Raw genomic sequence first — 15846 nt, 5'->3', positions numbered from 1 at the left:
AAGCTGCGGTACCACCTCCTGGATGGAAGCAACTGAAACAGTTTGTGGTTGGGGTGACTCAGGCCCCCAATGATGCTTCGGGCCCTTTTTACACACCTGTCTCTGTAAATGTCTTGAATAGTGGGAAGCTCACATCTACAGATGCGCTGGGCAGCCCACACCACTCTCTGCAGAATCCTGCGATCGAGGGAAGTACAGTTCCCATACCAGGCAGTGATGCCCCTGTAGAAAGTTCTTTGAATTCTGGCACCCATACCAAACTTCTTCAACCATCTCAGGTGAAAGAGGTGCAATTGTGTTTTTTTCACCACACAGCTGGTATGTACAGACCACGTGAAACCCTCAGTGATGTTTTTGCTGAGGAACTTAAAGCTGTTCACCCTCTCAACCCCAGATCCATTGATGTCTATAGGGGTTAGCATGTATCCATTCCTCCTGTAGTCCACAACCAGCTCCTTTGTTTTTGCGACATTGAGGGAGAGGTTGTTTTCTTAACACCACTGTGTCAGGGTGAAGACTTCTCTGTAGGTTGCCTCATTATTATTTGAGATTAGGCCAATCAATGTTGTGTCATCAGCAAATTTAATTAGCAGATTGGAGCTGTGCGTGGCAACACAGGCATGGGTATATAGAGAGTAAAGGAGGGGGCTTAGGACAGAGCCCTGGGGGGGCTCCTGTGTTGAGGGTCAGAGGGGCAGAGGTGAGGGAGCCCACTCTTACCACCTGCTGGCAATCTGACAAGAAATACAGGATTCAGCTACACGAGGTAGGGTGAAGGCCAAGGTCTCTGAGCTTCTTGTCGAACCTGCTGAGAATTATGGTGTTGAATGCTGAACTGCAGTCCAAGAACAGCATTCTTACATAAGCATCCTTCTCCAGATGTGTAAGAACGGTATGTAGAGCTGTGGCTATTGCATCACCTGTCGTTCGGTTGTGTCGGTAGGAGAATTGTAGGGGGTCCAGTGTGGGTGGTAGCATGCTGCAAATGTAGTCCTTGACCAGCCCTCAAAACATTTGTTTACTATTGAGGTGAGAGCGAAAGGACGCCAGTCGTTCCAACATGTTACCTTGGTCTTTTTAGGTACCCGAACAATGGTGAATGTTTTGAAGCAGGAGGGCACTCTTCACTGGGAGAGGGGGTGACTAAGAATGTCTGTAAACATTTATCTCGTCTGGTTCAGGAGCCTAAAGGTTTATGCCAGAAGTTGACTGCTGTTTGTACATTCTCCCTGTGACTGTGCAGGTTTCCTCCAGGTGCTCTTGTTTCCTCCCACAGTCAAAAGGCGTACCAGTTGGTAGGTTAATTAATCATTGTAAATTGTGCTGTGATTAGGCTAGGGTTAAAATGGGGGACTGCTGGGTGGTGTGACTCAAAGGGCCAGAAGGGCATATTCTACACTGTATCTCAATAAATATATAGAAAGATAGAGAGATAGATAGGTAGTTAAACAAACAAACAAAAACAAGCAGAAAATACTACTCACAGAACCACAGCTAATGCAATGTTAAAGCTAAAAGCTATTGGTCTAATTTACCTCAAAATAATCATCACAACATCAAGAAGGTGATAGTTTATTAACTGGAGTTGTCTCTTAAACCACTGACATTGCAGAGGTCTAGTTAAAAATACATTAAAATGAAAGAACTGACAATAATGAAAAACATACACTTAATTTCCTTAACATACAGTAGGTATAATTGCAACCCTCTCGTGACAGCACAAATTGTTAACCTGCTGCCAAGATGAAGAAATGATGGTACAAAATTAGAGTGCACCGTTCCTCTGTTGATTAATTTAAATGTCATTTCTGAGAACATTGTTGGCACTTGAATTATTCATTCCAAATGCCGTCAGTTTGGGATTCTTGTCCACTGTACACAATTAACTAACACACATACTGGATTTAAAACAGACTGTGCTGTTCTTAGAGATCGTGGGTCTGAAGAAAGTCTGCTTCCTACTTCACTCACAGCCTCAGAGTACAGAGACGTCCCTTTAGAACAGAGATGAGGAGGAACTTCTTTAGCCAGAGGGTGGTGGAATTTATTGCCACCTACGGTTGTGGAGGCCAAGTTGCTGGGTATATTTAAAGTGCAGGTTGAGAGATTGTTGATTAGTAAGTGTGTCAAAGGTTATGGGGAGAAGTCAGGAGAAAGGGGTTGAAGAGGATAGTAAATTAGCTGTGATGGAATGGCAGAGCAGAATCAATGGGCTGAACGACCTGGCTCACTCGAGCAGCTCTGTGTTCTTTAACATGAAATACGGGAAGTTACTGACACAACCACCTTTAATGGAATCTGGCTTCAGCGGCTGAAGTCTGGCTGACATCCCACTTTCCCCCGTTGCGTGAACTGTCAGCTTCTAATCTGACTGAAATTCAGTGTGCTGTGATATATGGGAGATCGCTGTTGCCCCCTATGCTGTAACTAAACCCCAGGTGCAGGTTATTCCCGATAGTTCCAAAGAGGCTACAGAAATTGAATTCGACTTCTCATTCCCATTCCAACATGACTGTCCATGGCCTCCACTACTGGCACAATGAGACGGTTGGAGGAGCACCAACTCATATTCCATTAAGGTAGCCTCCAACCTAATGGTATGATCTTCGAGTTCTTCCCAACTTTCCCTTCCCATGTTTTCCATTTCCCATTCACCCTTTCTCTTCTCCTCACCTGCCCACCACTTCCCTCACACAATGAGTGTACAGATTGTATGATTAATGACATGGTGAAGCAGACTTGATGGGCCAAATGGCCTAATTCTGCTCTTACATCTTATGGTCTTATGATTTCTGAGGATCTACCCTGGGCCCAACATATTGATGGATTTACGGAGAAGGCATGACTGTGGCTATACTTCATGAGGAATCTGAGAAGGTTTGGAATGTCACCGCAAACACTGAAAATGTCTACAGTTGTACCATGGACAGCATACTAACTGGTTGCATCACTGGCATAGAGGAACCACTGCACAGGATTGGAAAAAGCTGCAAAGGATTGCAAACTCAGCCAGCAACATTATGTATGCTAGCCTTCCCAACATCCAGGAAACCTTCAAAATGCAATGCCTCTAAAAGGTAGATTCCATCATTAAGGAACTTCAACATCCAGGACATGCTACCATCAAGGAGGTGGTACAGGAGCCTGAAGACACATACTCGATGTTTTAAAAACAGCTTCTTCCCCTCCACCATCAGATATCTAATTGGACAATGAACCCATGAACACAACCTCACTACTTTTGCTCTCTTTTGGCACAACTTATTTAATTTTTTATAGTCTGTATGCACGCTCAGTGGCTACTGAGTGTAGATTATCACACTCCCTCTTTGCGATCAAAGGTGAAAGGAAATATTTCAGGTAATCAGAAGCATTGCATTGACACCTCAGGCATGCAGAGTCACAGCTTTCTGACACCAGTGTCAATGGATGTGTTCCTACAGAATTGCTGCATGGTTATGTGTCGAGCTGGTGTGAAATCACAGAGCTCCAGGGGGCAACCTCAAATACTCCTTCGAAAATTCCTTCCTCCAAGTTTCTCGTTCAAGCAGGGCTGCAGTTTATACTGTGCACTGCCATCCTCTGCTGTGCAGTTTCTCGCCTCCCCTCCCATTGAGATGGCGTAAATGGGCCCACTTACGTAACTATGGGTGATGGAGTGGAGATCAGTCTCTACCAAAGGAGGCGTAAGGTACTCCTACCCTCCGCTGGTCTGCAGGTCACCCTTGGGCAAGGTGTAGCACCTGCTTAGCCCAATCAGGGTCATGTGAAGCCATGGGGTCAGGTGGTGGATGGTCGTATGGGCATCTGGTGCATATCACAAGTCCTGGTTACGTGACCACCAACACCAGGCAGACAATCACTGAAGGGTATTGATAATGATTGCGGTCACCCGTCTTATAAAGATACTGCCCAGAAGAAGGCAATGGTAACCCACTTTTGTAGAAACACATCCAAGAACAATCATGGCCATGGAATGACCATGATCACCCATGTCGTATAACATGGTATATAACCAGAACTTAAAGAACTGCCCAATATAAAGCAAAGGAATGCCCAACAAAGCAGTGTTGCCCTTCACTAATGAAACATACGAGCTGCACTGTAGCGCAGTGGCTAGCACAACGCTTGACAGCACCAGTGGCGTGGAATCAATTCCCGTCACTGTCTGTAAGGAGTTTGCACTTACTCCCAGTGACTGTGTGGGTTTCCTCTGGCTGCTCCCGTTTTCTCCCACAGTCCAGTTATGCATGGGCTGGAGCCTGTGTGTTTTGGACATGCTACTTTAATGCCAGAAGTACCACAGCACCTGCAGGCTGCACCCAACGCATTCTTGCATGGTTATTGGCTGTTGATGAAAACAACACATTTGACTGTGAGTTTCAATGTCTCAGTGTATTGTGACAAATAAAACTAATTTTCCATCTTACAGTATAAGAAATAGGAATTGGGAAGTTGGAATATGCTACATGGCCCAGACCTGCTCCACCATTCTGTAAATGCATCACTCTTTCAATCTCAACCTCAGTTCTATTTTCACAGTGAATTCATTATGATGTGCACAAATACAGTGAGGTAGAGGGACAATGAAAAATTTTCTTGCCGCAGCATCACTGGCAGGTAGCAGAGGCAAGAGGGGCTGAATGGCCTATGCCACGTTCTGGTTCTCATGTTCTGCTGCACTAGAATATTAGTCCACCTCACACTGTTGACTCGTGGGGTGGGAATTGAAACCATGGTTGAACTAACTCAAAGGAAAGAGCTCCACCAATGAACCAACACAGAGCCTGGCTCATTGTAAAGGAAAACACCTTTTTAAGAAAAGCTGTGGTAGAATGGATGTGGAAAGGATGTTTCCAATAGTGTGGGAGTCTAGGAGCAGGAATAGAGGGATGTCCCTTTAGAAAAGAGATGGAGGAGGAATTTCTTTAGCCAGAGAGTAGAAAATCTGGGGAATTCTTTGCCATAGATTGCTGTGGAGGCCAAATCATAGGGTACATTTAAAGAAGTTAATACGTTTCTGATTAGTAGGGCATCAGAGGTTATGGGAGAAGACAAGGGAATTGGGTTGAGAGGGACAATAAATCAGCCATGATGAAATGGCGGAGCAGGCTCAATAGGCTGAATGGCCTACTTCTGCTCCTACGTCTAATGGTCTTTAAAACATCAACAAGACACAAACAAAAGAACTGAAAAGTCAGCAAGGTTTAATCTTCCTGTTGTAATGCCTTTTGGAATTTGGCTTAGAGCTGTGTTCTCTCGTATTTAGCCTGATCCTCTCTAGTCTGTTAATAAAACATTGTCTGACTCACAGGTTAATGTTTTCTTATCCCCCATCTCCCAGCTGTGTGTTGTATATATCCCATGGTCCTGAGACACATCAACAGCGGAATCAAATACCGAGGCCATGTTAGATATATTCAGATGTTTCTGCAACTGATTCACGAGACACAAAATGAATCTCAGAGCAAAATTAGACATTTGGGGCTAAGTGGTCTCCTGATGTGTTTGCTGTGTGTCGTCACAACTACAGCATATAAGCAATTCTGTGTATTCAAGAACTGACAAGACATCAAGGCTCCTAGCTCAGTTAAATCTGGCATGGAATTCTCTTCAAGTATTAGATGTCAGATTAAACACTTAAAAAGGACATGTTAAAGTACAGACAGAGGAAGCCTAGAATACAGTTCTGATGAAAGGTACTGGCCCAAAACATCGCCTGTTTATTCCTTTTCACAGATGCTGCCTTACCTGCTGTGTGTTCATCTAGCATTTACAAAGTGTTGCTCTGGATTTCCCACTTATGCTTAACCTAAAAGAAATCTTACATTCAAATTGAATGTAAATTCATTATCAAAGTACATATATATCACAAAATATATATTCCTGAACACCGAGGAACTTAAAAGATGCTCCACCCTCGCCATTCCCAACATCCTTTTCTCCCACCAGATTTACAAATTTGCTCTCCACTCCACATTGACAAATACAGGACTGTGCAAAAGTCTTGGGCACCCAGCTATATACAAGAGTTTTGCACAGTACTGTACATGGACAGGAAAGGTTGAGAGGGATATAAGGCAAGCATAGACAAATGGGACTAGCCTGGATCATTGGTTGGCATGGACCAGTATTCCACACTGTTGACTCTAATTGAAACAATGCTGTGAATTTTTCAGGACAGTGACCATGCACCTCTCGATACGCCAGTAATTTCTCCTCATCCTTCTCTTTCTACATTCCTCATGCTGGTTACCCTCTCACCTACTCTCTTCTCCTCAACCACCTCTGGTTCCCCTCCTTCTCCCAGTTCTTCCATAGTCCACTCTCCTCTCCTATTAGACCACTTCTTCTTCAGCCATTCACCTCTTCTACCTATCCCCTCACAACTCCTTACCTCCTCGCCACTCACACACCTTCCCCCTCACCCGGTCTTACCTATCAGCTTTTAGCTTGTCCTCCTTCCCCTCCCTCACCTCCTTATTCTGGCCTCCGCTCCCTTCCTTTCCAGTCCTGATAAAAGGTCTTAGTTCAAAATGCTGACTGCATATTCCCTCCATAGATGCTGCCTGATATGCTAAGATCCTCCAGAATTTTGTGTGTGTTGCTCAAGATTTCCAGCGTCTGCAAAATCAAGTTCAAGTTCAAGTTTAATTATCATTCAACCGTACATGAATATAGACAAATGGAACAGTGCTCCTCCAGGGCCAAGTTGCAAAACACATTACCCACAGCACAAATAGCACAAACAGCACAAACTTATCCCAATTACAGAAAATAGTCACAAAGAAAAAAATATCTAGCTCAAGTCCCCGAGTGGCATGATTGTAGAATAAATGGTAAGTTATCCTGGTCCATCTTGTTCTTCAATTGAGTGAACACTGGAGAGCAGCACTGAGCAAACACCAGAGGGTAGCACTGGGAGAACACTGGGGACAGAATCAATAGGGCAGGCTAAATATGTATTCAAGTGCATCCTGCAGGGGCTCTCCCACACTGAATTGGTCTCTCTTCTCCTGGTCATCTGCAACAGCTAATCCAATTGCTTCAGCCTTGTCTTCAGGCCAACCGAGGCAAAAGAGTTAGCCCACCATTGGTCTTACCAGTGAACCAGACTTATTGCATTCCAAGTTACTAATGTCCAGCAGGGACTTGCAGTCACAGTAGAAACGTCCAGGACAATCACCAGCACTGCGCATTATCCAACGGTGCACGCCAAGTCCAGGCAACAACAGAACAACAGTAAGTCCATCTTCATTACTATTGAGCAATTTGTCCTGCAATGACTTGCGACTATAGCAAAGACATACAAGACAAACAAATATACCTTTGATTGGACCTGGACTGGCTGCTGCCGCCTTACTGGAAGTCACCACATCATTATCACACCTCTTGTGTTTATGGTGTGGGACAATGCTGAGGGAAGAGCTGGGTTAAGTCTTGTTTAACTGGAACACACCAAACACAACAGGCACTGGGTGTGAACTTTTACAGGACGCCATGGTAACACAATGGTTAGTGCATCACTTTACCGCTACCAGCTTTCGAAGTTCAATTCCCACCACTATCTGTAAGAAGTTTGTACAATACTTCTCCCTGGGACCATGTGGGTTTCGTCTAGGTGCTCCAGTTTCCTCCCACATTCCAAAAAAAAAAGACATACAGGTTAGGGTTGGTAAGTTGTGGGCATGTTATGTTGGTGCCAGAAGCATGGCACAGCACGATCTTCACTGATCTGATCTGACATCAGAAGAATGAATGGTGACCTCATTGAAACCTATAGAATGTTGAAAGGCCTTGATCGAGTGGATGTGGAGAGGATGTATCCTACAGTGGGGGAGTCAAAGACCAGAGGACACAGCCTCAGAACAGAGGGGCGTCCTTTTAGAACGGAGATGAGGGCAAATAAATTAGCCAGCAGTAGACTCAGTGGGCCAAATGGCCTAATTCTGCTCCTATATCTCACAGTCTTATGGAGATACAGAAAACGGCCCATTTCACTGTGTGTGTTGATGTTTTGATGTACATGTGACAAATAAAGCTAATCTTTAGATCTTTAATCTTTACTGCACTTATCTTCAGTGGCTTTCAAATTCGGAGGGAATTCTGACTTGAATGGTAAAGAAAACTTGTCATCTAACTTCAGTTAATTAAAGTGCACATCTAGGGCATGTTACCAAGAGTCAATGTTAAACTTGTCCTCAAAATACTGCCTTGAGCTGCACTATGTTAATTATCAGCACTTTATCATTGCACTGAGGTTTAGGTTGAACTGTCCCTAATTATCTGAAATTATATTATAGAAATAATAATTACCCTGGAATGGAGACGTCCCCGCAAGGAGAACAAGATGATCAGTGATGCAGAAATGAAATTTTTGAGCAAGAGACATCGAGCAAAGGAAAACAAACAACAAATTTTCAATGCTTGCCAAAAGATTCCTTTTGCAAAGAAACCTGTAGCTGCACTCCCTAAAATCGTGAGATCATCTAATCTAACTGTAAAATGTTACCAAAGACTTTCAAACTTCTACGGATGTTCAATGGAGAGCATTCTGACTGGTACAGAGGCTCAAATGCACAAGGATCACATTTCCTTTCTCCATGGTCCACTCTCCTTCCCTATCAGATTCCTTCTCCTTCAGCCCTTTAACTCTTCCACCTTTCTCTTCCCAGCTTCACACTTCATTATCTCCTACCCCCTACCCGCTCACCTTGCCTTTCACCTGGTCTTACCTATTACCCTCCAGCTTGTATTCCTTTCCACCCCCCCCTTCTTTTTCTGGCTTCTTCCCCCTTCATTTCCAGTCCTGATGAAGGGTCTCCGCTGAAACAACATCTATTGACCATGAGACATAGGAACAGAATTAAACTATTTGGCTCATTGAGTCTGTTCTGCCAATCCATCATGGCTGATTTATCATCCCTCTCAAACTTATTCTTCCTGTAACTTTTGATATCCTTACTAATCAAGAACCTACCAAAATCCACTTTAAATATATCCAATGACTTGGCCGCAGTAGCTGACTGTAGCAACGAATTCCACAGATTCACCACCCTCTGTTTATTCCCCTCCAAGATACTAGCTGACTTGCTGAGATCCTGCAGCATTTTGTGTGAGCCCTTTCAGGTGAGGAAACACTACCTGGAAATCTGTTGGGGTCGCCTATTCAATCCGATGCTCTCTCCTCTACATTACTGAAACACATCATAAATTTGGGGATCATTTCATTGAGCTCCTCCGCTCCATCCGTCAAAAGCAGAACTTCCTGCTGGTCCAACAAATTGATTCCCATTCCCATTCCGACATGTCATTCCACGGCCTCCTCTTGTGCCATGATGAGGCCACCCTCAGGGTAGAGGAGCAACACCTTATATTTCATCAGCGTAGCCTCCAACCTGATGGTATGAAAATTGATTTCTCCTTCCAGTTAAAGAAACTCCCACCCCCCCCCCTTCTATTCCTCATTCTGGCCTCTTTTCTCTTCATCTCAGCCGTCTCTGGTGTCCCTGCTTCTTTCCTTTCTCCCATGCTCTACTTTCCTCTCATAACAGATTCCTCCTCTCCAGCCTTTTAACCTTCCTACTCACCTGGCTTCACCTCTCACCTTCTAGCTTGTCCTCCTTCCCCTCTCCCACCTTTTTATTCTAGCATCTCCTCTCTTCCTTTCCGGCCCTGAAGAACAGTCTCATCCTGAAATGTTGGCTGTTTGTTCATTTCCATAGAGTTCCTCCAGCATTTTGCGTGTGTTGCCCTGGATTTCCAGCTTCTGCAGAACTTCTTGTGTTTATTATTTTGCATACGTGCTTTGTTCAAATGTTTCTCTTCTCCCATTCACATCAAGAACCACCACAAATGGCTCCATTACCTTGAAAGGTTTAGCAATAAGGTACAACTTGTAGTCAGCTTCTTCCTCAGTACACCAGAAATATATACAACAAATTGTAGTTATTGTGAGTGAGCATGCAATTACTTACAGGTCAAATATGAGGTAATGAAATCCTTCTTCTGATATGCTGTCATGGAGACGCACTGAAAGAGAAAGAAGAGCATTTAGGATCATCTTGGTTGATAACTATGTTTAAGAATGATAGATTGTCTCAGGTACATTACTGTCATTTCCTTTTAAGCTAACTGTATCAGAAAATGGAAACAGAACCAGTTATTTACCCGTAGGTTTTTTTCAAACCTCAATACCAAGGACTCAGAATCAGATTTAATATCACTAACATATGTGGTGAAATATTTTGTATTACGCAGCAGTACAATGTAATACATATTAAAAAACCATAAAATGAAATTAGAAATAAATAAATGAGATTCTGCATATGTTGGAACTCCAGAGCAACACACATAAGGTGCTGGAGGAACTCAGTGGGTCAGGCTGCATCTACGAAGAGGAATAAACGTACGACATTTCTGGCTGAGACCCTTCATCAGTTACAATAAGAAATATATTAAACCAATTAAATTAAATAAGTATTGCAAAAAGAGAGCAAAATTAATGAGGTAGTGTTCATGGGTTGTTCAGTGTTCATTCAGAAATGTGATGGCAGAGGGGAAGAAGCTGTTCCTAAAACATTGAGTGTTTGTCTCAGGCTCCTACATCTCCTCCCTGATAGTAACAATGAAAAGAGGGCATGTCTTTCAAGGCGGGGTCTATAATGGCGAGTGCCACCCTTTTGAAGCATGGCAATTTAAAGATGTCCTTGATGCTAGTGCCCATGACGGATCTGGTAGAGTTTACAACACTCTGCAGCTTTTTAAAATCCTGTGCACTGGAGCTTCCATACCAGCCAGAGATGCAACCAGTTAGAATGCTCTCCACGGTACTTCTGTAGAAATGTTACAGAGTCTTCAGTGACATATAAAATCTCCTCACTGCTGATGAAATGGAGACACTGGCTAGTTTTCTTTGTAATTGCATCAATATGTTGGGCCCAGGATAGAAATTCAGATGTCCTTGCTGTTGGGGAGGCAAGTGCCCATGACGGAGCTGGCTGAGTTTGCAATCCTCTACATATTTTTCTGATCCTATATAGTGGCCCCTGCATACCAGACGGTGATGCAAACATTCAGAATGCTCTCCACTGTACATCTGTGGAAATTTGCCAGCTTTGGTGACATACCATATCTCCTCAAGCTCCTTATGAAATACAGACCTCTCAGTTCCTAAAACATCAGAAGCTACTCTGGATGTAGCTACTCACTGACCTCGGGAATTGAATTGAATTGAAGTGAAATGACTTTATTTCTTATACCCTTCGCATACATGAGTAAAAATCTTTACATTACATCTCAGTCTAAATGTGCAATGTACAATTTATAGTAATTTGTAATAAGTAGTATGTACAACAGGACAGTCAATATGCATAGAAATACAGTAGTGTCAGCGTGAATTAATCAGTCTGATGGCCTGGAATGCTTTGTTTAAAAGTGCAATGGTCTTACAAAGAGCAAGCTGGCTAGTTACACACACATATTGCTGGAGGAACTCAGCAAATCATGCAGCATCTTTAGAAGGAAATAAATAGTCAATGTTTTGGGCTGAGACCTTTCATTAATCCCCTCCCACCACAGATGCTGCCTGAACTGCTGAGTTCCTCCAGCATTTTGTGTATATTGCTCAAGATTTCCAGCATCTGCAGAATCTCTTGTGTTTATGATTAGCTACAGTTATCTCAGGACCATAACAATAAAGACATGTTATTGGATGTGATGGAGCTGTGTAATAAGACTCCTTGTCTCTGCAAAAAGATAGACATGGGCACACTTTTCAGTGACTAGTGATATTTAACCTTTGGTTAGTATAGGGCAGCGTAGCAGTTAGCGCCAACGATCACCAGTCTCTAATCACTGCGAGTTCAATCGCCAGCCTGTCTGTGTTGAACTTGTTTGTTCTCCCTGTGACCACATGTGTTTTCCAGGTGTTCCAGTTTCCACCTACGTTCCAAATACGTCTGGGTTAGGGTTTGTAAATTGTGGGCATTTAGGTGCTTTTTCTCAGTGGTTTTTCCTATCCTCTGTAGGGTATTGCGGTCGGATACCCTGCAGCTTCCAGGGCTCTCTCCATGTTGCTTCAGAAAGTTGTTAGAATGGAGGCGGGGCACAACTCACCCTCCTCAGAAAAAGGAGACGCTGCTCTGCCTTCTTGAGTAATGAGGAGGCGTTGTGGGTCCAGGTTAGATCATCTGTTCTGTGCATACCAAGGAACCAGCAGCCTGAAGTCATGAGTACTCCTTTGAACTTGCTTTCCATGTACTCATAGGTGAGAATCCATGTCGTAATATTTTCAAACAGAAATTTTTTTACCCTTTTTTCTGATAATTACAGAGATATTAGTTAGTATTGGCGGCATTTTACATTTCATGCTGATTTCAAATGAATTAACAAACGTGATTCTGACAACCTCTACACATCCTTGTAGAGCATCAGAAGGGACACTTGATTAAATTCTGCTTCCACACAAAGTCTCACCTGCATGAAAAGCAAGTTCAAAGGAGTATCTGCAACTTCAGGCTGCTAATGTTTTATCAGGAGCAGAACAGACATCAAGTGATCTGGGGAAGCAGGGATTACTGAGAGAGATTTCAGCAGGAATTTCATTACTAGCCATGAAGCCCCAGGAAATGCGGCCGATTTCCCAAAGCTCTGGGTATTCAACCACACTGTTCATCATTCCTGTCCTTCATGTGACCAAAGCCGATACTATACTGCAGGAAATCGATTACTCCCATGTCCAGAGCAAACACAGCCTGGACTGGAGGACTCAAGTTATGGCAGAGATTGGATACTTCCAGGCTTATTTTCCCTGGAGTGAGTAAGTTTGAGGGGTGACCAGATAGAAGCATTGAAACAGAATCAGGTTTAATATCACTGGCATAGGTGGTGAAATTTGTCTTCTGCAGCAGCAGTACATTGCAATATATATATGATAATAAAAACTACAGAATACAACAAGAAATTTTATATATATATAATTAAGTAAGTAGTACAAAAAGCGAGGGAAAATACTGAGGTAGTGTTCATGGGTTTGTTGTCCATTCAGAAACCTTATGGTGAAGGGAAAGAAGCTGTTGCTGAATCATTAAATGGGAGTCTTTAGTCTCCTGTATGTCCTCTCTGATGGAATGAATGAAAAGAAGGCACATTCTGGGCGATGGAAGTCCTTAATGGAAGAATGTTGCCCTTTTGAAGCATTGCCTTTTGAAGGAGTCTTTGATGCTGGGAAGGCTAGTGTGCATGATGGAGCCAGCAGAGTTTACAAAAAATAATTTATAACCCTCTGCAGCTTTTTCCGATCCTGTGCAGTGGCCCCTCCATACCAGTGACACAACCAATTAAAATGTTCTCTATGATGTATCTACAGAAATTTGTGAGTGTCTTTGTTGACATACCAATTCTCCTCAAACTCCCAATGAAATACAGCCACTGTTGTGCCTTCTTAGTAATTACATCAACATTTTGGTGCAAGATAAATCCTCCTCAGAGATGAGAGGAGTGGATAAGGCCGACAGTCATAATGGGATCATAAGACATAAGAGCAAAATTAGGCATGTTGACCCATCCAGGCTGCTCCCCCAAACAATTGTGGTCAATGCTTTTTTCAACCCCATTCTCCTGGCTTCTCTCCATAATCCTTATCTCCTTATTGAACAAGAACCTATTAATCTCTGCTTTAAATACACCCAATGACTTAGTCTCCAACTCTGTAGCAATAAACTCTGCAGATTCACCACTTTCTCACTTTTAAAAGAATGAAGCTATGCCATCAGATCCCTCACCCCTCTACTAATGAAAATTCCTCTCCACATCCACTCTCTCTAGGCTTTGGAATATCCAGAAGGTTTCAGTGAGTTCACCCTTCATCCTTTTGAACTCCATCAAGTATAGGCTGAGAGACATCAAACACTTCTTATATATTAATAAGGAGATATTGAAAATACAAGGCCATAGGTTTAAGGGAAGTTTTCATTATACTGTATATCACTGTACTTGTACACAGGACAATAAACACAACAGAACTTCAAGAGCATTTGAGAAAGAAGTCACATCTCCATGTTGCTGGGCTTCGATTGCACAGCACAGTGGAGATCTAGACTCCAGCCTGACCTCTAACTTGCCCACAGTCCTGCCCCTAAACACTAACCTGACTCCTAACTCTCCTGTCTCTCCCCAAAGCCATTCCAATGAACCTAAAAGACAACTAATTCTGAGTCATGACCTTGATGGGGCCCACCATCTTGATATTTGTTGTGAGAGTGCAGTGTATCCACAACCTAAACCACAAAGCACCCAGGTGCCATTCCCCACCACACACCTGCATACTTACTAACCTAAATATACAAGCAGCTCCTTCTGCCTGAAGAGAGAGGGACACCAGGTCAATCCTCACCCAACACAACTGACAATGCAGCCCTTCCTCAGTGGGATGATCAGTTTGAAGCAGAACTTGAACCCACAATCTTTGGTCTGAAGAAGATTCAGCACCAGCCACAGAGCCAAGGTATCAGAGGAATGAAGAGTCTGAAGACTGCGAATGCCTCCTCACCCTCCCCCACAAAATCCCAGCATCACCCATTTTTTGATAGATAGATAGAACACTACAGTACAGTTAAGGCTCTTTGGCTTATGATGTTTTGCCAACCTTTCCACCTACTCCAAGGTCAATTTAACCTTTCCTTCTCGCATAGTCATCCATTTTTCATTCATCCATGTTCCAATCTAAGAGTCCCTTAAATGACCTGAATGTACCTGCCTCTATCAACCCTCCTAGCAGTGCATTACATGCACCCACCACTCTCTGTGCAAAAAAAACCTGACATTTTCCTCCAATCACCTTAAAGTCATGTCCCCTCATATTAGCCATTTTTGCCCTAAGAAAAAGGCACTAACTGCCCACTCTATCCATTCCTCTTGTACACCTCTATCAAGTCACCTCTCATCCTCCTTCACTCCAAAAAGAAAAGCCCTAGCTCGCTCAAACTATCGTCATAAGACATGCTCTCTAATCCAGGCAGCATCCTGGTCACCATCAACAGATCACTTGCAATACCAGAGGAAACAACACACTGGATCACCACCATCAAGAATGCCTACCTTGCTATTCCACACCCTCACTTCAGGAAGTCTGATCACCTGGCTGTGCTTCTACTACCTGAATATTGGCAGAGACTGCAGAACCAGCAGTGAGGACCAAGAAGGTATGGACAAGAGAAGCACAGGAGCGCCTACAGGACTGCTTTGAATCGGTGGATGGGACTGTATTCAGGGATTCATCTTCGAACCTGGATGAGTATGCTGCAGTTATTACTGACTTCATTAAAACCTGTGAGAATGAGTGTGTGCCTACAAAGACTTACTGTACATTCTCAAACCAAAAGCCATGGATAAACCAGGAGGTACATCATCTGCTGAAGTATAGATCTGTGGCGTTCAAGTCTAGCAACCCAGCCCTGTACCAGAAAACCAGCTATGATTTGCGGAGGGCTATTTCAAGGGCAAAGCAACAATTTCGAACAAGGTTGGAGGCGACATCGGATGCACGGCAACTCTGGCAGGGTCTGCAAGGCATGACTTCTTACAAAGCAAAACCCAATAGCATGAATGGCAGTGTTGCTTCACTACCAGATGAACTCAATGCCTTCTATGCCCACTTTGAAAGGGAGAATACAACTACAGCTGTGAAGATCCCTGCTGCACCTGATGACCCTGTGATCACTGTCTCAGAGACCGATGTCAGGCTGTCTCTAAAGAGAGCGAACCCTGATGGAGTACCTGGTAAGATTCTGAAACCCTTTGCCAACCAGCTGGTGAGAGTATTCAAGGACATTTTCAACATCTCAC

At 43.5% G+C, this 15846-nt stretch overlaps 1 protein-coding gene across 2 annotated transcripts in view; it reads right to left on the bottom strand.

Moving 5' to 3' along the window:
• camk2g2 (calcium/calmodulin-dependent protein kinase (CaM kinase) II gamma 2) overlaps window positions 1-15846 on the bottom strand; it is a 468766-nt gene that overhangs the window by 220939 nt on the left and 231981 nt on the right. For both annotated transcript variants that reach the window (XM_059946757.1, XM_059946756.1), the window contains exon 4: window positions 9978-10032. In XM_059946757.1, coding sequence (XP_059802740.1) covers window positions 9978-10032 — 55 coding nt within the window. The remainder of the gene's footprint in view (window positions 1-9977; window positions 10033-15846) is intronic.

Source organism: Hypanus sabinus, chromosome 21 (assembly GCF_030144855.1).
Source record: "Hypanus sabinus isolate sHypSab1 chromosome 21, sHypSab1.hap1, whole genome shotgun sequence".
In the NCBI taxonomy this organism is placed as follows: Eukaryota; Metazoa; Chordata; class Chondrichthyes; order Myliobatiformes; family Dasyatidae; genus Hypanus; species Hypanus sabinus.
This window is presented reverse-complemented; position numbering and strand designations above follow the sequence as displayed.